The sequence below is a fragment of the Halichoeres trimaculatus genome, unplaced genomic scaffold (genome assembly GCF_033239565.1).
Source record: "Halichoeres trimaculatus isolate MK-OKI-2021-1 unplaced genomic scaffold, fHalTri1.1 fHalTri1_scaffold_14, whole genome shotgun sequence".
Lineage (NCBI taxonomy): Eukaryota > Metazoa > Chordata > Actinopteri > Labriformes > Labridae > Halichoeres > Halichoeres trimaculatus.
The window spans coordinates 34,552,447-34,578,058 of NW_027437192.1; the positions used below are offsets into that span (position 1 = coordinate 34,552,447).

Below are 25,612 nucleotides of genomic sequence, written 5' to 3' on the forward strand. Positions count from 1 at the left end.
GGTAACCGGCTCTGGCCACACAACCTACAGCTATGCTGGCTGCAGCTATTAGATTAGGCCTTATAAGTGGAGGGCAGTGGGATGATTGCTTAACGTTATGTTACGTGATTTGATGTATCAAGTTCACCTGTGACTGCTTGTGTGTGCCCAGAACCGCAGACAGCCCTGTTCTTGATGGCTTTAAGTACAGCGAATTGGTCAGCTATCTAGTCTCTGAGGTGCTAGTTTTTAGATTTCTTGTAGCCTAAACTGTATTCTCTCTGACCACTAGAGCCTGTTGCATTGATTGAATAGCACAAGAAGAAGAAGAAGAAGAAGAAAAAACTTAGCAAAACTGATGTATTGGTGTCATGTAGGGCTGAACGATTTTAAGAAAAGATTGAATTAATCTGTTAATAATCTGTTTTCATCAACTTCTACTCCTAAACAGAGGCTTTGTGTTGTTGACCTGCTTACCAGCACTTTTAACATAAAGATTGTCTACAAATTTGTAAAACAGAATGTGTATAATACTTGACACAACAGATCCTGAGTCAGTCAGGAGTGCTGCAAAAAATTGCTGCTTTGGCGATCTCAAAATTGCATTGTCTAAAATTGCGATTTTGATCTGAAAACGATAAATTGTTCAGCCCTAGTGTCATGCACAAAGTTTGTGGAAGAACTTGACTGTGTGCATGTGTGTATTTATGCCAGTTGCTGTTGTAGTGTCTGTGTGAGTCTCTGTGTGAGTGTGTGCATTTATGCCGGTTCCTGCTGTAGCGTCTGGGAGATCTTGCAAAAGTATCTTGAGATCTCAAAATAGTTTTGTGAGATCCTGGTCCTCTTAGAGGCTCCGTAGCCTACAACTTAAACTAAATGAAAAAGCACAGCACAGTGCGCACCAAGCACTACAACAGACAGGGCCAGTAAAACAGTGGTCAATTGCACTATTGAAATAAAATAGAACATGCCCTCTGGCCATGATATAACCCAATCATGCACCATGCATTTTGCTCTTCTTTGATTTTCAAGTCTCTGAAAATGCTCCCAGGCAAAACTTGCCGTTGCAGGCATCGTCAGATGAGGTAGTTGCCTGTTGCTATGGCTGGGTAAGCGAGCCTGTATTACTGTACCTACAGTGAATTACTGCAGCCTGTGTTAACACTACTGTAACACTAGAATAACGGCACTTTTTTTTTCCTCATTCCCTGACATTACTAGGAGTGTAAATCACCAGTTTCATGACAATACGATACGATATCGATTCTTTGGACAACGATATGATATTTGCTGATATCAAAAAGTCTGTCACGATATGATAAGATACGATTCAGGGGCCTTTGATCGATTTAGGACGATATAATGTCCTCACTGAACACAATCAGCAACATTTCACCTGAGGCAAGAAAGAAATACAAAACAATTTTGATAGTTTTATTACTGATGTGTGGAGCGATGTGCTGACCTTTGGGTATGATAGTTTGTAGAGGATTATAGCCATCTGTATGATCTGATTATGTTTTAAAATTAAAACTGGTTAAATTCAGGTAAGGTGCTTTTTTACCCCCACAGTTACCTTATGGGTCTGACTGTTATACTGTAATGTTTGATTCTTATATCAAGTAATGATGCGACACTATAATTAAAAATTACTGATTACATCAACTTTATTATTGACCTCCAACATTTGACCATTTTCTATCAAACCAAAAATGTGAAGCTTTGATTTTAATTAAACCCAAACATTTCTATTGTTCAAAATTAGAACTATCAACTTAACTAACTAAACATTAATATTTATATATATATATTTTTTTTTACTGTGATGCCTGATAAGCACAGTTTGTATGTCAGTGTGATCAGACTTTGTTTCACTGTGTAATAGTCGATGTGGAGGAGGAATGACACTAAGCTCTCGCCGTTTGACTTTTTAACTGTATGAAATTTCATTAATCAGTGCGCTACAAAATCAAGTTATGAGATAACTCACTGCAGTCGTGTGATGATGCACTCCTGTCGTCTGTGCAGCATGCATCCTCTGCAGTCAGGTTGACCGTATCTCACCGGGATACAGGAGAGCTATTTAATGATTGGCCGATATGTCTGGCTCCTGTTTAGCTCTGTGATGCTAACAGCGTCTTGCTACACGTTCACCTACAGCGGTGTGACTCGGTGGGCGCCAAACAGTACATTTTACAGCAGAAGAAATATCAGGCGTGACGTGTCAGAGAGTGAAAAGGTTCAAATGTGTGTCTCATACTCTGAGTGCATGAGGCTTGAGAGGAAACTTCAGAACGACTCGCGGTTGGACGGAGACGGACATGAATGTCCGGTCGGGATTTCAAAATAAAGGCGTACATTAAAGACCACAATGTTGATCAATGTTTAGACTTTCCATCGATGTGATTGGATCATTGCTTAACCAATCGATGTGTCGATGTATATGGATGGATCATTATACCCCTAGACATTACCTTTCCCGGGAATCGAGGAACAGATTTCCCAGGAATCCCATCTAGGTATTAAACCCTAGTCTGAATCTGAATTGAAAATGTCGGATTCACAGTGACTTGTGCTGTTCACACTGTCAGAAGCAAGGCAGATATGGGTCCCATTGGAGCCACGAAATCAGATTCTGGTCACTTTCAACTGCAGTGTGAACAGAGTCTTACTGTGAGACACTTGTAGTGGTTAGACCCACTGCTCAGCTAACCTGCACCGGTAATAATGTGTGTGTGTGTGTGTGTATGTCCATGTATGTGTGTGTGTGTATGTGTGTGTCACTGACTGTACTCGGTGAGTTTGCGTCCATCCTGCAGCACTCTGCCCTGATAGATGAGTCTCTGTTTGTCTACTGGGATCTCCACTGAAGCTGTGATGTGCTCTTTAAACTGCTTCACTGTCAGCTGTGGAGGAACACATACACACAGAAATATCATTTAATAACTGCTCTGCCTTAACTATGGGGGCTTTTATTTTGAAAGAAAGGACAGAATGACGGATCAGGAAACATGCAGGACTGGACTATTGTAGGTACCAGGTGCACTCAGGGTTCTCCACCTTGTGTAAGGTGTCACATAATGATGGTGATTGGCTGGCCTCTGTACATGGGGGGACCTGGGCAACCTGGGCTTATTTGGCTATCACACTGATGTTAAATTGATGTTGATGATTTCCTGATAATTCACAATTAAAAGGTTTTTGTGTAGAATGGCAAACTCACGCTAAACTCTGATAGTTTCAACATAAGCCTTGCATCACACAGGAAAACTTTTTGTTTCACTCCACAGCATTTCTACAATAAGGCAATACTGGAAAATATAAAATGCAAAATCTCTGATTTCTTGCTTGTCAGGCTGTGTGTGTGCCCCTCAGAGTCTGTGCTGTGATGCCTTCCCTTCCGGACACCCTTTCTGCACATGTGCAAGTTTTGAGTTTTGTTGTAATGGTTTATTATGTGCCCATGTGCTGAGATGATTTTTTTTCCTAATCCCACACTGTGCCCCCCTTACAGGAGCATAGTCTGGTATTTGTTTTTTTTTTCTCTTCCTTCCTTTTTCATTCTTTTTTCACATCTAATGAAACGAGTGCCCCGCGCTGTGCACACTGGCTGCCCTGTTAGTTCTCTCGCTTCTGTCCTCCCCCTGTTATTTGTCTGTGCAGCATTTAGAAAACACAACAACACAACACATTAAAAAACGAGCTACAAAGACCACAACACATTAAAAAATGTGCTGAAAATACACCCCAACACAACATAAGTGTTTCCAGAGGACACTTAGAAGTGATGCACATGTCCCGCCACAATTGTTGTCCATGTGGATTTTCAGTCACAACAATAGGCTGATATTAGAATCATACGATCATCATGTCAAAAACATCAAAAACGCTTACTTTTATCTCATTTTTCAACACAACTGACCGAAAGAGAACCATAATAGAGCTTTGACTGAAAACCCATGGCAGCAACAAGCGTGTTAGAGTGTTTTCTAATGTGTTGTGGTGTTTGCTGTGCATTTTTGTAATGTGATATGTTGTAGTGTTAGGCCCTCATAGAGGGCCCTCTGGATCTACCCTTTCCTGTGACTACCCTACAGTTGAGAGTTCACAAGGGGGTTGAATCAGCAGGTACCTCTCCTGAGACACTGTAGGTCCGGCTCTGTGAGTCCAAAGTCTTGACTGTGACCTGGATCAGCCTGCTGGACTCTGACATCTTGAACCTGTATTCAGAAACAAAAATTCAGAAAACAAACATAGAGAAACATGTGATTTGAATTAATCAGAAACAGAGCAAAATGGCAGAGTGGACCAGGCTGCATCTCACATAACCTGTTCTCTTAACATGCTAACTGACAAATAACTGAAGATGCTAACCTGCTGACTGACAGATGACTGAGGATGCTAACTGACAAATGACTGTAGCTGCTAACATGATAACTGACAAAAATAAAAGGTGTAAATCTGCTCAGTGGCATAATACTGGAAAAGTCAACCTGCTAACTGACCGATGAATAGAGATGTTAATTGACAGATGACTGTAGCTGCTTACCTGCTGACTGACAGATGACTGAAGATGCTAACCTGATAACTGACAGATGACTGAAGATGCTAACCTGATAACTGACAGATGACTGAAGATGCTAACCTGATAACAAACACGCGTCACTAAAGATGCTAACTGACAGATGACTGAAGATGCTAACCTGATAACAAACACGCGTCACTAAAGATGCTAACTGACAGACTGAAGATGCTAACCTGATAACTAACACAAGTCACCGAAGATGCTAACTGACCTCTGACTTACGATGCCAACCCGAAAACTGACAAATAACTGAAGATGCTAACCTGATCATTATCACACATCACCGAAGATGCTAACTGACAACTGACTGAAGACTGAAGGTGCTAACCTGCTAACTGGCAGAATAATTAAGATGCTTACCTGCTAACCGACGGCTGACTTTAGGGCACTAATGTTGTTTTTGTTGTTGTCATAGTCTGCTAGATGACGATGTCAGGTAATCCCATTTACCGGGTGCCTAATATATTATCCGTCTGAGATGTACTGGTCTTAAGGTTCAGCGGAGAGTCTGCAATGGGTCAGGGAGAGTCCGTGGGACGTTTCAACCGCCTGGGCAGGTCATAGAAAAAGATGATCTCTGGTATAATGAATGAAAGCGTCATCTAGCTCACTGATTAGCTTCAGTTGCCCATAAAAGGCGTCAGAAGGCTCAATGATGACACGACAGGTGTCTGTTTCCCGCCTGAACGCTTTTTAATGTTTCCACTCCTCAATGAACTTACTTAACCGTTTAATTTGAGCCAAAGAAGATGATTATTACTGTTATGATACTAGCCCCGTCTAACTTTAACCTTAACTCTTCATCAGGTAAACAGAAATCACACAGCGCAGCCACATACTACTGTCTGTTTCAATAAAACTGTTGTCGGTGGACATAAAGCTGTCATATTACTGACTTTTAAGGGCGGGTTGTTTCTCCTATCCTTTCACACACTGCACTCTGTTTACTGAGGCATGTGTCAGGGGTTGTGTTCCAAGACACACCTCAGATTCTCTCTCTCTCTCTCTCTCTCTTTCTCCCCGTGTGTGTGCGTGCCTGTGTGTGCCTGTGTGTGTGTGTCTGTGTGTGTGACACAGACGTGTTGAGACACGGTGGTAAAGGTGTGGCTGTAGCTGTGTGTGCTTCATGTGACAGGGGCAGAAAGTTTCCCCGTGGTCTGTCAGAGAGTGTTTTATGTGAGCGGGCTGTTAGTGTCACCCTACAGCAAAAGGAAAGTTTAGGGACACCGTGGACCCCGTCAGACTGCAACGGGAGCGGGAGCGGGAACGAGGAGGCTCTCAGATAGTGTGATTTTCGTCTGTTCTGTGGGATCCAGGTCTTCACTGTTGGCTCGCGTGCATATGTCGCTTGTGAGACCTGTGGGAAGTTAGTGAGCTGCCATGAAGAGAAATCAAAATCTACAGCAACAACAGGTAAACACACGGTGACTTTAATAAAGCACAGTAGAGTGAGTGAGGAGTGGTGTTTGCTGACGTTATGTTCATGAAGTGTGTATGAGTATAGAAACACCTTGAAGATACAGGGAGAAGTTACCAGACATCAAAGGTGATCCTAATCTTAATCTGATAGAGACTTCAAAATAACAGGGCTGTGATCATGACTAAGATGTACAACCCTACATAATAGTATTAATAATATTAAAGACAAACATCCCTCTTAACTGAACCTCTGACTGTTTAGATAATCTGAAGTGTAATATTAATTCATGGTTTTTGTTGTTGTTATAAATATATTTTCTCCTGTGTACAGACTGAAGTGATCCATACTGAGTACAGGAAAGATTATTGATGTATTGTGTATTTTTTCAGCGCCTGTGGTTATAAAACATGTTGTTATTGGTGTTTTACAGTGAGGAACTCACCTGTACTGTGTCTTAATAACTCTGACACCATGTTACACACTCCATAAAACATGATTTTCACAGCCTGAGTTGGATGAATCTCTCAGAGTGTTGGTTAAAGCTGAATAAGTGTGGTTTAGATTTAAAGTCTGTAGGTTCTTTTATTATGAACCAAGTCTTGGTCAGGCTCAGTAGAACAGTTTTCTGCCCGCTCATGGTAAACTGAGAGTTTATTCCTCAGCCTTTCACTTGTTTGGCACTCAGAATCCTTAGTCCTGAACTCTGAATGCCATAGACCCCCCACACGTCTTAAGATGGAGGTGCTACTCTCAGCCAGGGTAACTGGATGTGACACCTCAGTTAATGATTTAACCTTTGTGTGAGTGAAGGTAAGTGTGTGTGTGTGTGTGTGTGTGTGTGTGTGTGTGTGTGTGTGTGTGTGTGTGTGTGTGTGTGTGTGTGGTGTGTGTGTGCGTGTGCGTGCGTGCGTGCGTGCGTGTGTGTGTGTGTGTGTGTGTGGTGTGTGTGTGCGTGTGCGTGCGTGCGTGTGTGCGTGCGTGCGTGTGTGTGTGTGTGTGTGTGTGCGTGTGCGCCTGTGTGTGCATGCACGTCTGAGTTTTATTTTTAAAGTTTTGCACCCTGTGGGCTGTAAATCATTCAGAGTTCATGATGTCAACAAAAGTCTGTCTTTCTGTCTGCCTGTGTGTGTCTGTCAGTCTGTCTGCCTGTCTATCTGTCTTCCTATAGAGGGATTATTAGTCTATGTTGTCATAAAGATGTGCACGTATCTTGACCGCAGAAGCAGCGTTTAGCTTCAATCATTCAGACGAGTTAGCTTAATTCTACCTGTTATCAGCATCAAAATGTAAGGTGTTCTTTGGTCAGTTTTTAGAAATGATACTATAGAACAGAGGCAATGCCTATCAAGTTTTGACCGTCACAGAGCAACCAGTGTTTTAGACATTATAGCAACCATGCTGACTGGTGACTCCAAGCCCACAGTATCCATGACTAACAGCCGAGAGTCACCAATTAAAAGGGTCACACTTTACACTGAAACACCTGCTATGTCTGCAGGTAAATACATAACTTTGGACATAGTATTCTGGTTCTTTTATTATGAACCGGGTCTCAGCAGTCTTTGTCTTTTTTTTTTGGTCTGAGAGGGTTTCTATTTTATTGACAAATGTTTACATCCTGGTCTGTCACAGTCTGGTAAGTGTCCCAGATAATGCAGTCGCGAGCATCGAGTGACAGTTGTGTCTTTAAATTGCTCTCTGGGTACACGCTGTATTTTTCCACTAAAAGCGTCTGTCCACCCAATATCTGTCCACTTGCTGATTTCTTCTGTTCACTCACTGCTATTTCACAAACCTGGGAGCCGCTTACCATCTATATAAGTGCTGGTATTTAGTTGAAAAATGTTTTTTTTCGTGGCTAACTCCTTCATGTCAGTTGACAAACAATTGTACTCCGCAGTGCTTCTGCAACCAAGTTGTGCACATCCAGTGTTGTTGAACAACAAATAATCCCTCTTTATGTCTGTTGGTGTCTATCTATTTGCCAGGCTGTCTGTCTGCCTCTGTGTCAGTCATTCAATCAGTCAGTCTGTCTTCTCTGTCTGCCTGCCAGGCTGTCTTTCTGCTTGTCTGTCTGTTTGTCTGACTGTGTGCCTGTCTGTCTGCCTATGTGTCCCCCTGTCTGTCTTTTTTTTTGTCTGTCTTTCTGTCTTTCTGTCTTTCTGCTTCTCTATCTATCTATCTATCTATCTATCTATCTATCTATCTATCTATCTATCTATCTATCTATCTATCTATCTATCTATCTATCTATCTGTCTATCTGTCTGTCTGTCTGTCTGTCTGTCTGTCTGTCCGTCCGTCCGTCCGTCCGTCCGTCTGTCCGTCCGTCCGTCCGTCCAACAAATAATCCCTCTTTATGTCTGTTGGTGTCTATCTATTTGCCAGGCTGTCTGTCTGCCTCTGTGTCAGTCATTCAATCAGTCAGTCTGTCTTCTCTGTCTGCCTGCCAGGCTGTCTTTCTGCTTGTCTGTCAGTCTGCCTGTCCGTGTGCCTGCCTGTCTGCCTGTCTGTTTGTCTGCCTGCCTGTCCACCTCCTCCTCTTTTTACTTCTTGTGAATGCTGAGCTCTTCCTCTGATGATGATGATGCTGATAATGATGATGATGGTGGTTTTGTCTGATGTGTTTCTTCATCCCTACAGCTTCTTCACCTCTGATCCATTCATCCTTCTTCCACGTGAGGTCATCTGTGGTGCTCCTCCTCCTCCTCCTCCTTCTCCTCCTCCTCCTCCTCAAACAGCAGACATGCGCAGGTTCAGCTCTGAGGGATCCCTCCTGGATCTGGACTTTCTCCCCTGGAAGAAGGTTCCCTTGAAGGGTCAGGATCATAAGAGGAAGCGGGAGTCCAACACGTCTTATCTGGAGGAAGATCAGCTAGATGGTGGTGTGGGCAGGGTGACCCCCACCGTTCTGGAGCCTGGAGTAGATGGAGGTGTAGGGGGTAAGAAGGAATTGACCAAGGAGCTGAGTGTGAGTGTGGAGGACCTGACCCAGCTCCATAAACTGGACAAGACCCACCTGAGGGTGAGCCAGATCAGCGAGGGCTGTAGGGCCTACAGCGACGGACAGCTGGCCCCCGACCATCAGAGCAGCACAGAGAGCGTGGAGAGGGAAGACCCGCCTCCATCCTCCCCCTTCTCCTCCTTCTCTAACCCGTTCAAGCCTCAGCCCAGATCCCACCACCCCAAACTGTCAGCTGCCAAACTGCACCTGAAGAGTCTGTTTGGACAGGTGAGACCCAGAGAATGGTCCTCTGGACCTGAGCCTCCTTCAGGGCCGTGATTAACTGATGTTAGTCACTGGAAAACACAGGGGTCCCTAAAGCCCCCATATTTACACTGATAGAAAGACAGGGGTCAGGTCCGGTGTTTTAGTGCGCTGTGATTGGCTGATATCAGCTGAGAATATCCACCACTGCTCTGTGATTGGCTCGTTCCCTAGCCTCACTGCTGCAGCTCATTTCTCCTCTTCTCTGTTTCAGAGTCCTCACTCCTCAAACTCCAACCTGAGTGCAGAACACAAAGACAGGTGAGCAGCTGCTGTCCTCCTCACGGTGTCACCATGTCCTCACAATGTCACCCTGTCCTCATGGTGCCACCCTGTCCTCATGATGTCCCTTGTACTCATGGTGCCACCCTGTCCTCATGATGTCACCCTGTCCTTTTGGCATCCCCTGTCCTCATGGTGCCATCATGTCCTCACGTTATCACCCTGTCCTCATGGTGTCCCCAGTCCCCATGGTGTCTCCTGTCCTCATGATATCACCCTGTCCTCATGGTGTCCCCTGTCCCCATGGTGTCCCTTGTCCTCATGGTGCCACCGTGTCCTCATGAGTTCTGTCCTTGTATGAACCTCCTCAACCATTTGACCTGTTGTATCCACATGTCTCACACTAGTGGAGCAGCTAACTGCTTTTTTTGGCTAGAATCTTTCATTTTATGATAAAAGCGTGAAAATTGGCATGAATACTCTTCATGGCTCACTTGACAAGAAAATCCACAGAGTCAATTGAAATTTCAAGATGGTGGCCATTTTTCAAGATGGCCGACACCTTAGTGCAGCAGTTTAGTAAAATAATGGTTTATTTGGTGATATAAGCTTAAGAATTGGCATGAGCAGTCTCAGTGGGTCACTTGACAATAAGCCACCCACAGTCACTGGAAATTTCAAGATGGAGAACATTTTTCAGGATGACTCCCGCCGCCATGTGGATCTTTAAATGAAACAATTCCTCATAGACGCTTATTGGGTTCCTCAAAAGGCTCTGTCAAGGAAGGTTGTCTGACTGTGTTTTGTCTGACTCTTCGCCCACGACCTGTCCAGTTTGGTAAAACCTGCCAGGAGTTGCCTCCCACTGGAATAGCTCTCAGGGTTCACTAAGGTACACAAGCTCCCTAACCACGACAAGGTAACAGTCACAAGGGAGTTTTTTTTTTTGTTTTTTTTTTTTGTAATTTTTGTATTTTTTTTAAAACTTTTTTCTTTTTTAGCTAACAGCCTTTCAATTAGTCAAGTATTAAGAGGTGGGATAAAATAATGTAAATAAATTAGCACAGTTGTGGTGCCGAATGGACAGTGTTTCAAAATAATTTAATGAGAAATACTGATTAATGCAGCAGCAGCTTTGGCTAATACAGCCACGGAACCATGACAGACAGAAACAATACAATGGAACTATTGACCAAAAAAAATAAAAATAATTAAATGAAGAGCGAGGGGAGCCGAGCCATAGGCCTTCACCTAAAAACAGAGAACAACAGAGAACAACTTCGGCAAAAGATACATGCAAATAGGTTCTAGCAGGGGCAACTACATAGACTTGTGCAACTGAGTCCGTATCTGAAGCACTTACTCCTTCCAGTACATGCCTTGGTGCACCTACATTTGGTCAACTCCCAACAACTCTCTGCAATAGGTGGAAGGGCTGTCCAGAAGACTTTCCACTCCTCGTCCTGTTTCACCCATCCCCAGTTGGATGGGCTCAGCATTTGTGGCTGTTGCTTCAATGCCTGCCCCCACACATATCCAGCCTCATAAAGCACGTTTTGCATGCTCTGTGAGTGCTGCATGGGTTGGTGGGATCGAGTCATATTGTCTTTGCTTTCTGGCAAAGAGATCAAGCCTGGCTTCGTTCACAGTTGTGACATCACTGGACCTGTCATACATTAGCACAACAAATTTCTCCAAAGCTTGCAGGTCACTATCCTTAACTGCAGAGGGACATTCACTGAGTCCGATCGTCCACCCAATGCCATTTAAATCCCATCCGATCTGCATCTACACCAACTCCATTAACCTTGGCTCGGCTCTCCTGCGCTGGCACAACCTGTCTTTTCAGGTGCGGCTATCTAACTGTTTTGGGGTAAATCAGACAGTATTTGGGATACTAACTTTCAGTTAGCTGACATTGAACCCCATTCTGAGTTTAACAGCAGTGATATATCACCAGTGTGCCCTGGTAGAGCAGATACACACTCTTTTCTAATCTATGATCAACATAATTGTATTTTGATGTGTTAAAAGTTGTTCTTTAGCATAGTCTAAAATAAAATGACATCAAAACACCCTTAATAAAAAATACTTACATTTCTAAGAGAAAATGGACCTTAACTGCTCCACTAAGGTATCTGCCATCTTGAAAAATGGCTGCGAACTTGAAATTTCCAGTGACTGTGGGTGGCTTATTGTCAAGTGACCCACTGAGACTGCTCATGCCAATTCTTGCTTGATAAAGCTTTTATCACTAAATAAACCATTATTTTACTAAACTGCTGCACTAAGGTGTCGGCCATCTTGAAAAATGGCTACCATCTTGAAATTTCAATTGGCTCTGTGGATTTTCTTGTCAAGTGAGCCATGAAGAGTGTTCATGCCATTTTTCACGCTTTTATCATAAAATGAAAGATTGTAGCACTTATCTACTCCGCTACAAGTGTTCACAAACGTGTTATTGGCCTTATTTACATTTATTTATGTCCTTGTTCCCCTCCTGTCCTAACCTTGTTCATCTACCATCCTCCTCCTGTCCTCCTCCTGCCAGAGTCCTGCATGGGTCCAATTTTCATGATCCGACCCGCCTCGACCCGACCCGGGGACGTACAAACCCGCACCCGAACCGCAAACCCGGGCATTAGCCCGATTAGTACCGCAACCCGATCCGACCCGTTGAAACACGACCCGCAGCCCGACCAGCAGCCCGACCGCAGTCCGACCCGCAGCCAACCCGCAGCCCGACCCGCAGCCCGACCGCAGTCCGACCCGCAGCCCGACCCTTAATCTTAATTTAAGTAATGATTTAGGTCATATTTTCTGAAAATTGAACGGTATATCGCCATAGTTCAGATGCCAGTGAGTAAACAACGCACCTGAATGAAGCAACTCTTCCAATAAAAGCCTGACTTCAGCTCCATCATCAACCCTCTGTGATCTTCTCACATACAACTGTGAAGTCACTCGTTTTTTACATTGAATGCTTTTCAACTTAATCTCTTAAAAGGATCTTTACATGTGCAATAGTAGACTTACTTTCTGTCCAGACTTAAGCGACGCTCAGCAGGTACGAGCCGAGATCATGTCACAACCATGGATGTATTATAAGAACTGGATAGCGTGGCTCAGCCTTCCACCATGTTACGGATTTATGAATGAGGTCCATGTTTTTTACAGTCTATGTGATCACAGCCTTACAACCAGCTTACAACTTACGTTTTTATTTTATTGTATTTATTATTATTTTATATTAATTTTGATGTGTCAAAATAAAACCCGCGACCCGACCCGCATGTTGTTTTTTCCACCCAGATCTGAACCTGGGAAAATTAAAAAAAAAAAAAACACCCGCAAATCAGCTGTTTTTGCGGGTACCCGTCCCAGTGCAGGACTCTGCCTCCTGCACTAGTGCTGCACGATTTGGGGAAAAGGTGCGATTTGCGATTAGGTGGACAATATTGCGATTGCGATTGTGCTTGCGATTTAATAAAAAAAGTTGTGTCATGATGAGTCTACAGACTTGCTCGGTTATCATGGAGAAAAATCTGAATTGCATGTGCTGACATTGCGATTGCGATAACCTCCTTTGTGATTACGTAATTGCATGTGCCGACATTGCGATTGCGATAATCGTGCAGCCCTATCCTGCACCCCTTTCATTCCCCTCCTGTCTTCCTGTTTCTCAGTCCTCCTGTTCTCCCTGTCCCCATCCTATCCTCCTCTTGTCCTTCCCTGTCCTCCCCGTTTCCTTCTACTGTCCTATTGATTCCTTCCTATTCCTCTCCTGTTCCCATCCCGTCCTCCCCCGTCCCCCTTCCATCCTCTTGTCCACTTGTTCCCCTCCTGTCCTCCTCCTATTCCCCCTACTGTTCCACTCCTTATGCCATCCTAACTCACTCTGTCTATTGTCTCCTTAGTCCCATGGAACGTCGCTCTCGGCTGCACTTCATGCGTCAGTGGAGTCAGGTGGGACACAGTAAGAAGAGGGCCATCAACAGGGAGGAGCTGGAGAAGTGGGCAGAGTCTCTGAACGCCCTGCTGTCCAGTCAGAGTGAGTCTGTAAAGGGTTTGATCCCACAGACTGTTGATAAATGTTTTTTGAGACTGAGTTTTTTTTTTTAAATCATGTTTTCATTAATATTTTCAAGGGTTTAACAGAATATATAGAAAAAAGTCAGAAGGAAAAAAAAAAGACAAAACACACAAGACAGGGCTTATATGATCATATGTTACATTGCATTACTAGTTCAGTATTTCTTTTGAGGAAAGTGTTTGAAAAGAGTTTAGGGCTAAGCATTACAATGAAGTATTATCCAACTCAGACAAATTGGGCAGGATTATCAATAAAAGGCTGCCAATACTGAAAAATTTTGTAAGATTGCCCATCAAACATTACTGGATTTTCTTCATGTGTAGTACAGCTGTGAAGTCAGTTAACCAGGTCCTGAACTGGGGCACAGTGTCAGACTTCCAAATATTTACTATCACTTTCTTAGCAATTGCCATACTATACATGATAGTGCACTGCACAGAGAGCGCCTGATCCTGGCACGCCTCACCCCAGTCATCGACCCCCAGCTGCCAAAAGAACAAGCTGGCTTCCGAAGCAGTAGGTCAACAACAGACCAGGTGACGCTTCTGTGCCACGACATAGAGGAAAGCTTCCAGGCAGGAGAGAAGGCTGGTGCTGTCTTCTTGGACCTCACAGCTGCTTACGACACTGTCTAGCTACGTGGGCTCCACATGAAGCTTCTGGAGACCATCCCAGATAAGCACATGGTGAGCTTCTTCATGAACATACTGAGCAACCGCAGCTTTCGGCTCCACACCAGCAATGGCCAAAGCAGTAGGGTGAGAAAGCCCAGGAATGGTGTCCCGCAGGGTTCAGTACTGGCACCACTTCTGTTCAACATCTACATCTACGACCTACCCGAAACAACATCACAGAAGTACAGCTATGCAGATGACCTGGCCATCTTACTCAGGAAACCATCTTGGGAAGCAGTAGAGGAGGGCCTTTCTGAGGACATGAACATCCTGTCCTCATACTTGAAGGACTGGCGCCTCAAGCTCAGTGTTGAAAAGACTGTGTCAACAATGTTCCACTTGTACAACAAGGAAGCCAACTGCAATATAAACATCATGGTTGACAATTTCCGACTACAGTCCCAGTCCTCCCCGACATACCTCGGAGTGAAGCTGGACCAGACCCTGTCTTTTAAGCAACATATCGACAGTGTCAAAGGCAAGACCACCGCTCGTGCCGCTCTGATACGGCGCCTAGCCGGTACCACATGGGGAGCCACCACCAAGACACTACACATTTCCACTGAGGCCTTGGTGTTTCCCTCCGCTGAGTACTGCGCCCCAGTCTGGAGCCGCAGCCCTCATGTTAAGAAGCTGGATACTGCCCTCAACACTGCCCTACGGACTGTCTCTGGATGCCTACGAGCCACCCCAATTAACCAACTGCCTGTCCTCGCTGGAATCGCTCCAGCAGAGGTCAGACGAGAAGTAGCCACGCTTGCCCTCGCTCGGAAGGCTCAGCAGTGTGAGTCCCACCTCCTCCGTTGTCACGGAGACACCACAGCAGACATGGCTCAAGTCCTGACGCCCCTTTGCCACACACGCCAAGGAACTGCTCCGTATAACACCTGCAGACACCTCCAAGGCTTCCTGGGTGAAGGCAAAATGGAGGGACCAGTGAAAGGCAGCACTACCATCACAACTTCACCTGCTCATTGAGGACCCAACAGATGTTCCTGGCCAGCATCTTCCCCGTAAGGAGTGGACAACCCTCAACCGCTTGAGGACCGGTGTCGGTTGCTTTGGTGCTGCAATGCAGAAGTGGGGTCTCACAGAGAATGCCCACTGCAAATGCGGGGATACACCACAGACTATGGAGTACGTGACTTCCAGCTGCCCCATATATCGGCCACCAAATGGAGATCGTGGCTTAAAAGACTTGGACAGTGACACGCTGGACTGGCTTGCTGCAACGGAGCTGGAGGTCTAAGGACATACGACAGAAGAAGGAGAAGGAGGAACACATGATTACAATAAACTGGTGATTAAATAGAGGTGTCTGGCTGTTTGGCGCTCCTCATGATTTCCTGCCATATTATGAGCTTCAAAACTCCAAATAAAAGGCATTAATATTGAATCTATTGATGTGAAAAAGAATCTAGTCTGAAAAATAGGGAGATTCTGAATAAGGTACAGAATTCTTGGAAGGGAGACCATTTTGATAGTATTTATGCAACCCATCATAGAAAGAGGGAGAATGCACCACTTGTCAATGTCTCTTATTAATTTCTCAACCTCTTCCAAGAAAATATATTTAAATACTGATTTGGGGTCTCTTGATAACACTAAGGTACTCCAGTTTATCTGTAATTTTGATGGGAAGATTGAGTAAGAATTCTGATTTCGAGCACCAAGGGGCATAAATTCACTCTTTTGCCAGTTATTGTGTATTCTGATACCTCAACAAATGACTTTGTGAGATCAGCAAAGTTGGAATTGACTGCTCAGGCTGTGAAAGGAAAATTACAACATCATCTGCATACAAGGGAAGGTGATGGCCCACATTTCCCAGCTGGATAGGCTTAATGTCAGAGTGCTGTCTAATACTGATGGCGAGAGGCTCTATAACAGGGGGCTGAGGGGACACCACTGTCTAGTTTCATGGTGTATTGAAAAGGAGTTTGATTTTTCTCTGTTAGTAAGAATGGAGGAAGATGGCTGCGCATATATTAACTGAATCCAATCCATGGAACAAATCTGTTACCAAATCCAAACTCCTCAAGTGTTTTCAACTGGTCAAACACTTTCTCTGCATCCAAGCATAGGGCGGCAACCTTATGGCATTTCTCAAATTTGTGATACCTTATGTTCATTCTTCTTCTAACATTGAAAAAAGAATACATGTTAGGGACAAGCCTGTTTGATTAGTATGGACAACAGAAGTTTAATTATTGTTTAACCTATTTGCTAATAGTTTTGTAAAAAATCTTCATGTCACAGTTTAACAAGGAAAAAGGTCAAAAAGATGAAAGTTCTGTCTGATCCCTGCACTCTTTATGTATTAAAGAGGTTTTGGCTTAGTAGAGTATTTGAAAATGTATGTGTTTCAAATGAAAAGGTAAACATCCTCAGCAGGAGGGGATCTATCCTTTTAGAGTTTTTCTTTATTATTTTTTATAAAATTCATTGCTGAAACCATCTGGACCTGCAGTCATACCAATAGGACATGATCTTATAGCATCTAACATTTCTTGGATGGTAAATCTGAGTTTATAGCATCCTGTGCAGTCTTGCTCAGCTTAGGGAGATCTAGACCTCCAAGCCAACTTGAGGCCTTCCCATTTGCTTTTGATGTATATATATTTCCCCAGACTTCGATCTAATTTTATGAATGGCTCTACTAGCCTATAAACCTCTCAGCTGCCTGGACAATATCTTTTGTGCTTTGTACCCTTGTACAAAACGTTTTTGCCTTAATTTAAACAGCTGGCCCCTCACCTGGTTAGATAAAATGGTGTTATATTCATACTTTAACTTTAGAATATTCTGTAAAATAGAAGGGTTTGAAGAGGACCTTTAAGATGTTTCCAGCTGTGATAATTAACCCTCTATCTCTAAAAGTTGCTTTTTCCTTCTTGCTGCAGTTTCAAATGAAATTGTATGCCCACTGATCACTACCTTAAAAGTTTCCCACAAGATAGAGTCACTGACCTCAAAGTTGTCATTAGTTTCCACAAATTCTGAAATCTTAGCAGACATAAACTGCTCGAATGATGCATCTGAGAGCAAAGATGGATGGAAGCTCCAGTCATACTGTTGTTTTTTGTGGTTGAAGTCGGGGGCTAGTGAGGTTGTATAGTCTAAGATTAGAATATTATGATACTTTGTGGAGATCACATTCGATATCAAACTGGAATCTAGTAAGAAATAGTCTATTCCTGAAAATGACTTCTGTCTTGGTGAAAAATGAATAATCTTTTTCTGTGGGACACTGCAGCCTCCAGGCATCGTCTAGATTCAGCATTGTGGAGGATGCAGTTAATGGTGTTGTACTTGCTGATCTGTCCAAAAAACTATCAAACACACAATTAAAGTTGCCACCAGTTATAATATGTGTGTCTGAGGGGTTGGAGAGTAAACCAAATACTATCCTGAAGAAGGTTGGGTCATCAAAATTTGGGGTGTAAACGTTCAAAAGTGTGAGATGAAACGACTTGTCACCAAGACTTATCTGCTGTCAGGGTTTCTCAGGGTGGAAACAAGCCCTAAATAGAACAGTTTTGTGGATCAAAATTGCCACTCCCGGGGCTTTACTGGACAACATGGACTGGAAAACTTGGCTAACCCAGGAACATCTTAATTTTTTTTTTTCTTTTATAGAGCTAATGTGAGTGTCCTGCAAGTAAATAATATCAGAAGAAAGGGCATTTAAATGAGAAAACACCTTGGCACACTGGTAAAAGTAATGCTGCCACCACCTACTGGAAGTAAACTAAGATGCATATAAGACTGAAGTTGTGCCAGTGTACATACATGCAGCCCAAAGAAAACAAAAATAATAAAAGTACAGAGTAAACCAGAACCTTATGAACAATACCCCCCTCACCCAACTTCACTTTCCCAAACAAGGTGTGAGCTAGGGGTGTAGGTCACCAGTTTTATGACGATACGATATCGATACTTTGGACAACGATATGATATTTGCCGATATCACCAAGGCTGTCATGATACGATACGATATGATACGATACCATTCAGGGGCCTTCGATCGATTTAAGATGATATTATGTCCTCACTGAACACAATCAGCAACATTTCACCTGAGGCAAGAAAGAAATACAAAACAATTTTGATAGTTTTATTACTGAAATGTGGAGCGATGTGCTGACCTTTGGGTATGATAGTTTGTAGAGGATTATAGCCATCTGTATGATCTGATTATGTTTTAAAATTAAAACTGGTTAAATTCAGGTAAGGTGCTTTTTTACCCCCACAGTTACCTTATGGGTCTGACTGTTATACTGTAATGTTTGATTCTTATATCAAGTAATGATGCAACACTATAATTAAAAATTACTGATTAAACAAACTTTATTATTGACCTCCAACATTTGACCATTTTCTATCAAACCAAAAATGTGAAGTTTTGATTTTAATTAAACCTAAACCTGAACTATCAGCTTAACTAACTTAACATTGATAGTTTTTTTTACTGTGATGCCTGATAAGCACAGTTTGTATGTCAGTGTGATCAGACTTTGTTTCTCTGTGTAATAGTCGATGTGGAGGAGGAATGACACTAAGCTCTCGCCGTTTTACTTTTTAACTGTATGAAATTTCATTAATCAGTGCGCTACGAAATCAAGTTATGAGATTACTCACTGCAGTCGTGTGATGATGCACTCCTGTCGTGTGTGCAGCCTGCATCCTCTGCAGTCAGGTCGACCGTATCTCACCGGGATACAGGAGAGCTATTTAATGATTGGCCGATATGTCTGGCTCCCTTTTAGCTCTGTGATGCTAACAGCGTCTTGCTACACGTTCACCTACAGCGGTGTGACTCGGTGGGCACCAAACAGTACATTTTACAGCAAAGGAAATATCAGGCGTGACGTGTCAGAGAGTGGAAAGGTTCAAATGAGTGTCTCATACGCTGAGTGCGTGAGGCTTGAGAGGAAACTTCAGAACGACTCGCGGAACGGACATGCGTGTCCGGTCGGGATTTCAAAATAAAGGCGTACGTTAAAGGTCACGATGTTGATCGATGTTTTGACTTTCCATCGATGTGATTGGATCATTGCTTAACCAATCAATGTATCGATCTATATCAATGGATCATTACACCCCTAGTGAGAGCATGGACCCAAAATGCTCACACACAGAGGTTGCTGGACCGTATGAACCGTCAAACTAAGGCTAAGCTAACATTTTAACCTCATGGCTCCCTCTCAAATGTAAGTCAAGTAAGCAGTGGTGGTCATGAGAATGTCCATGCCTTATGTAGCTGCACTGTAAGAGACACGTACCAGACAAATTCCAGGTCAGTAAATGTGTCAACAAAGTTTCTGCAAAAGCCTCAGCTTCCCGCGGCGACGACAACACCTGATCCAAGTCACTGTGGCACGCACACAGCTTCGTCGGTTATCGTAGCCTGACCTTCCACCAGCCTCCCGAATCTTCCTACGGACACAGTGGAAAGCTTCTCGTTTTTCTCATCACCTCCGCCGGGTAATGAGGAAAAATGGGAATTACCTTGCCGTCGTGGTGCAGAGGAAATTGTTGACAGGCCAGTTGCATAGCTCCTCCTTCATCTGGAAATGATAGATCCAGGCCATCATTACGTGCGGCCGCGTGTCTTTGCCAGAGGATTGCTTTCCCATATGGTAAGCACGACCAACTTCAAGTGGCTCCATGAAGTTAGCTGCAACAAGAAGCTCTGAAATAAACTGTCACAAACTCCGTGGTGCGACCACTCTCTATCTTGTCAGGGAGACCAACAATTTTGATGTTTTGACACCTGGAGTGAGCTTCCAGGTCTATCATCTTAAGAAGAAGCGCTCTGTTTTCTGCAAGAATTTTTGTGCATGTCTGCTCCAGGGTGGAAAGGCGACGGTTGTAGTCAGAGCTGGCTTTCTCTATTTCTTTTACACAGTTCCCAAGTGTCAATTAAGAAGCCTGGGTGGATGCAAGAGATACTTCTAGTGCATCAAACAAGTCAGCCATCATTTTGCTCATATTCTGCATTGCAGAAAGTACATCAATTGGCTCAGTTTCGTTTCTTGGCTCAGTGGCTAAAGCGGCGTGCTCATCCTGCTCCGAGGGTAGTTGTCCCTCATCTGCATTTAAGGCTTTATTCAGCTTCTTGCTGCGGTCAGCTTTTGTCTTTCTCATGATGAGTCGTTCAGAAGGATGCAATCTGATCCCTCCAAAAATGGACTGGATCAGTGTTTCCCAAACTTTTTTCATGGGGACCCACTTTTGTGGAGGTACAAGCTATGTCGACCCAATCCAAATCCTAATCCTAATTTTTAAATCAACTGACAAATTTATTGAGCAAAAAAAGTTCTTTAATCATGCCTCCTCATCATCTTTCATCTTCACACCAGCCAGGCCAGTGAGACATGTTCAACAAATGCATTGAAATTTTGCACATTTTTTCGTTCGCTTATACTTTGCAAATACTTTAAAACAATGGAATAAATGTATTTAACATTTCTAAATTTGATTTCATACTTTCACCAAAACACTAAATACATTTTTAACTGTGTAGCCTACTTTAACACTCAACTGTCACATCATATAGTGCCTATATACAGTATGCTTAAAATGAGCTTTCTTGCCTTATTCTTAGAGAATAAACATTCACAAATAGGAAAAACAACTGTTTCCCCAAAATTCATAACTATTTACAAGCTTGTGAATAAATTCAGCTCATTCAGCAAAACATCAAACAAAACAGAGGAAACAATCCAACATCAGGTGTAATCCTCATCAAATTACTTTTGGCCCATTTTGGATTATATTTGCCACAAATATTTTTAGGCCTACTCCAAATATTACTGTCCAGCTTTACACTTTTTTTTCCAATTACAATTTTAGTGTGACAGGTGAGCCTGTTTGCCTTTTAGACTTGTATCCCAATAAGGTGTACAAGATGACAGAGCAACACGCATATCAGGCGCAGCATCCAGTCTGTTTCGGTATTTTGTCTTATTTTTTGTGTACACAGAGAATCCCACTTCGCATTTGTTTGTGGTTGTGAAAGGGACAAGAAGCAAAATGCTAGACTTACTCAGGAAAGGATATTCTGATGCGATGCTTATCCAGAATGAGGATAATGGCATGCGTTCATGTCGCTTTTTCAGAGTGACATCACTGCACAGCTGTAACAGCTCCGCTTCTGCTGCTGGTGTCAGTCCAAGATCTAGCAGTGACTCTGGACTCTCAAAGTCAAATGGGTCTTGAATCCACCTTTTATGACTAAACATTTCATATCTCTCCTTTGGAAAATACCGGCCAAAGTTATCAGTGAGTGTGCCCAGGTGTGTCTGAATGAGTCCTGTCAGCTGTTTAATTTGTGCGACAGTGACATTGTTTTCCTCCGAGTGCTGTAAACCAGTTGAAAACATTTCGTGGAACAGCGCAGGGGGCGCAAGCCTGGCGCACCCTGCGCAGTGCTAATTTCCTGCGGCGCACCGCCATGCACTGCCAATTTGACAATTTGGTAGACTGCGCAGAGACGGGTATGATGGCGCACCAGGGTGAGGTGTCAGCAGATTCATGTTGGTGCAGTGACAATTTCGTGCCAAAACCAGTGCAGAAAGTGCGAAAAAAAAAGGCAAATGTCCGCCTGTTGGTCCTGTTTCCTCCTTTTCGCCCCAAACTCCATTTGTTCCTAATCCTTAATGAACACCAGTGACAGGGCGACTGAGCGGTTTGTCAAACAAAACCGCAAGCCGGCGTTTGTTTACAGTGGGACTCAACCAAGTGTACATACATTATGCCAAAGGGCATATTGGAGGTTAATTTTTTTCATTAACGCTTAATATGGTCTGGTAAATAAGTCAACCACGGATTTTGTATGTTATTCAAGAAAAAAGGCACAAATTTAGAAGAAGAAGTGTTTTTTTTTCCGGCAAAGCTGTTTAAATGGCTGTTTTTTCAACATTGATTCATCAATGTTACAAAAGGGTCTGCATTCCATTATCCGATTCGAGCCAACGTAAATATCAGGTTACCATGAGTGAAATCAGGCATTTGGGGTCGTGTTTATTGTGTTTCTTCCAAAGTATTATTTAATTTGCCAATTCATTAAGAGGATTCTGATGTGTTTGGATTGATGGATGCAGAAATACTAGCTTAACAGGACATCCAGTCCACTTTTTCAGTGAGTTAGATTTCGTGCTTGGATTTGTTTTGTGCAGCTGACAAGACGGGACTTCATTGCTGCATTGGTCATAAAAACAATAGTCATCTGTGGGGCCCATTTCTCGACGGGAAGATTGATATGATGGAGTCTACTTTATAAAGTCTGTGGATGGAGTTCAGGATGGGATACCGGAGCTAGGTGAGACTGACGCAGTTGATGTCCCGTCAGACAACTGCAACTTCATCCGAAGCAGCAGCAGCCCCTAGCTCGGCTCCTGGTGACAGAAGTTAACAAGAGCCCTGTTTCCACCAAGCCGTTCAGTTTAGATCAGAACGGTTTGGTACAGATTGGCTTGGTTAAGCCTGGCCCTGTTTGCGTTTCAACCGCCAACGATGCCCCCTTGTGGTAGGCGGTGTGTAAGCTGGATGCCGACAACCGCATCAGAAACAAAGTAGAGTGACGCCATAGTAGCACCACACAGTGTACCCCGCTAATAGATCCAAGGAAAAAGAGAATGGCGACACAGTAAACAAAGAGCAGTGATGGAAGACGTCCAGCATTTTGTCCTCTTTATAATTGGCATGTGACTCTTTGGTGCAAAGTGCAATCAAGCTTTGTTTCAAAGAAGACTGTGAGCCGCCAGGAAAAATGCAGCTTCTGTTGCACAGTAAGTGATGATTCTTCCTACCAATCAACAATCTGCAGTGTTATAGCTCCACCTTCTGAGAGCAGATCGGTTTAAAAAGTGGAACGGCTTGTCTGCTCTCCTACAGCCGTATTCCTCCTAATCCTGCTCTGTTCCTGGTCTCCATCTTCCCTCACAGGATCATAATCTAACACTGAGGACCATCATATGGATAGATACAGACTTTCTTCCTCTTCATTGACAGGAGTGACAGTCTGATCCATGTTGGATTATGTTAAACTACGGTAGAAGCAGCGGGACTTGATTGTGACGTCACGTTCAAATGCCGTTTTTTAACGCAGAAGTACTGAAACGTCTACAGGGGACCCTGTGGTTTATTACTTAAGGAATTTCTTTCAGGACATTATTTTTAAGGTATTTTCCAATCAATTTCTTAACAATTGTCTTTAACCTGCGATATGTCCTTTAACTCACTCACTTAGGCCCCCCTTTACATGCTGGTTCACTTCTGTGGGGCTCCTGTGTTGCGCTGTATAGTTGCACAGTTTGCTCTGAATCCTTTTTCTCTCCAGCTCATGTGCTTTGTGTTGTTTTCTCTCTCTGTGGTGGTGTGTAGCGGGTGTGTCGGTGTTCAGCGCGTTCCTGCGCTCAGAGTTCAGTGAGGAGAACCTTCAGTTTTACCTGGCCTGTGAGCAGTACAAACATTCCTCCAATAACTTCAGTCTGCAGAGGAGAGCCCGGGACATCAGCACCACTTATATCCAGCCAGGCTCCCCCAGAGAGGTACACACACACACACACACACACACACACTTACTTCACTTTACTAAATCTTAAGCTCTGTGCAGTCTGCTCTGGTTCTGGGTCTGACTGAGACCAGCTGTCAGCAAATGGGTACAGTAGAGTTGCCTCTGAATTGGAAGGTTGGAAGTTTGGGGGTTCAAATCCAGCTCCTGCAGTCACATGCTGAAGTGTCCTTGAGCGAGACACTGAACCCTGATTTGCTACCGCCATTGTTCAGGGGTGTGTGGATGGGTGTGTTAGGACTAATTGTTGCAGTTTTGGAAGTTGTTACAACATGTTTAAGTTTTATGGTTTAATTTTATTAGTGTTTTCTGTTGTATGTTGTGGGCAGTTCGATTTTCAAGGGAATGTTTTATTTTAAAAATTGCCTGTGCTTAGCTGTGGCAAACAGAGCATAGAGAGTGACAGAGTGGTCATGCAGACAGTGCATGAAGATCATGACATCTAGCAGACAGCACTGATTTATTTGTAGCCTATGAGTCTTTTTGTTTTGTTTGTGGACTAAGCTGTAAATAAATCAGTGAAAAGAAAGCCACTTGTGTCTTTGTGCTTGGAGGGAATTACACTCGGTGAACTGACAGACTGACTAACAGACACCTCTGCCATCAGTGTGTGAATGTGGTGTGGATGGGTGAACGAGGCTTTCAGTGTAAAGATATGAAGCGCTTTGAGAGGTCACAGAGTACTGGTCCATTTACTGTTTACCATTTTACCATTAAGTGAAGCTTCATCTGGACTGTCTGTGTGTCTGTGTCTTAGGTCAACCTAGACAGTAAGACTCGAGATCTGACACTGGCCCTGCTGCAGGCTCCCTCCCACACCTCCCTGAAGCACGCCCAGAACCGTATCTACTCCCTGCTGGACATGGACTGTTACCCCCGCTTCCTCCAGTCCAGCATCTACCTGTCTCTGCTGCACCAGGACTAGACACATACCCGTGGACTGAGACAAACCTGGACTCTCTAAAAGGATTTTTTTTTTAAGAGATATAAGGACTTGTGTAAAGACAAAGTCATCAGAAAGAGTTTCAGAGCAGGACTCCAGATGAACCCTGAACCTCCCTGTGCCCTGTTCCAGTCTCTGCTCAGCTTGCTCCTATTGTCCCTTGTCTCCTGACTCTAAACTGCTCCTGTCACACTAAAGTGATCCCTGAAGATGAAGTGAATTTGAATTGATTTGCCACCACTTCATAACAAAGTATGCATCTGATGCGCTGTACAGTTTATAGCAAATGCTAGTTTCTAAATCTTGTCCCTGGCCTGGCGTTTGAGAAACCAGAACATAAAATGTACATTTAGCAGCAATAAAAGGGCAAAAAAGTTCACATGATAACAGAACAGGAAAAAAACACATCAACTTCTATCATCCATTCTAAAGAGGAAGTTACAAATATGGCAGACTAAAATGCTTACAGCCTGGAGCATTCAGCAGTTGACCTTAGCAGTGAAGGATCTGAAATCTGTGTTTAGTTTGGTTTCAGTTGGTAATGAGTGAGCTGCAGGTTAGGTTGAGTCAGGCTTCTTCCTCTCAGTGTAAAACTCTTCTTCAATCATTAACCTCCCTCTCCACGGCCCACTCTAACTCTCCATTAGCCCTGCTCTGAGTTTCTCTGCTGACACACAGAGGGGGAGGGAGTAATCCTGAGGGAGCTCTGAGCTGAAAGGTCAAAGGTCAGGGGAAGAAGGAAACCTGAGCTCAGGGAACTTTCTATCTCATGAAGCCCATCACACAAAGACTGAGTGAGTGTGAACCCTCCCTTAGTGTTTTGCTCTGTTCTAGCGTGTGTGTGTGTGT

The 25,612-nt window shown here is 43.6% G+C and overlaps 2 protein-coding genes across 8 annotated transcripts in view; one reads left to right on the forward strand and one right to left on the reverse strand.

The window, feature by feature from the left end:
- Positions 1-5,199, reverse strand: part of bag6l (BCL2 associated athanogene 6, like) — a 75,889-nt gene extending 70,690 nt beyond the window's left edge. Inside the window, exons 1-3 of one of the 5 annotated variants that reach the window (XM_074687339.1) lie at positions 4,925-5,198; positions 4,112-4,199; positions 2,768-2,885 (exon numbers count right to left, since the gene is read on the reverse strand). In XM_074687339.1, coding sequence (XP_074543440.1) covers positions 2,768-2,885; positions 4,112-4,192 — 199 coding nt within the window. In that variant the 5' untranslated portion in view covers positions 4,193-4,199; positions 4,925-5,198. Of the gene's footprint in view, positions 1-2,767; positions 2,886-4,111; positions 4,200-4,528; positions 4,637-4,924 lie in introns of those variants that run through there. The other 4 variants (XM_074687337.1, XM_074687335.1, XM_074687336.1 and 1 more) reach the window with 4 other exon arrangements.
- On the forward strand, positions 4,729-25,612 carry LOC141803379 (uncharacterized). Of its 3 annotated transcripts, XM_074687364.1 has the most exons (7): positions 4,729-4,884; positions 5,642-5,977; positions 8,627-9,215; positions 9,466-9,512; positions 13,391-13,524; positions 23,631-23,797; positions 24,578-25,612. In XM_074687364.1, exons 3-7 carry the CDS (start codon positions 8,730-8,732, stop codon positions 24,743-24,745), a joined length of 1,002 nt encoding a protein of 333 aa, XP_074543465.1. In that variant the 5' UTR covers positions 4,729-4,884; positions 5,642-5,977; positions 8,627-8,729; the 3' UTR covers positions 24,746-25,612. The 3 variants fall into 3 exon arrangements, with proteins under 3 accessions (XP_074543465.1, XP_074543466.1, XP_074543464.1); XM_074687365.1 differs by lacking the exons at positions 4,729-4,884; positions 5,642-5,977 and adding an exon at positions 5,332-5,371; XM_074687363.1 differs by lacking the exon at positions 4,729-4,884 and having other exon boundaries at positions 5,614-5,977.

Bases quoted from the DNA above. Each gene is read 5' to 3' on its own strand.
- LOC141803379 (XM_074687364.1), top strand. From the start codon at position 8,730: ATGCGCAGGTTCAGCTCTGAGGGATCCCTCCTGGATCTGGACTTTCTC. The intron at 9,216-9,465 runs GTGAGACCCAGA...TCTCTGTTTCAG, and splicing joins TGAAGAGTCTGTTTGGACAG to AGTCCTCACTCCTCAAACTC. The intron at 13,525-23,630 runs GTGAGTCTGTAA...GGTGGTGTGTAG, and splicing joins CGCCCTGCTGTCCAGTCAGA to CGGGTGTGTCGGTGTTCAGC.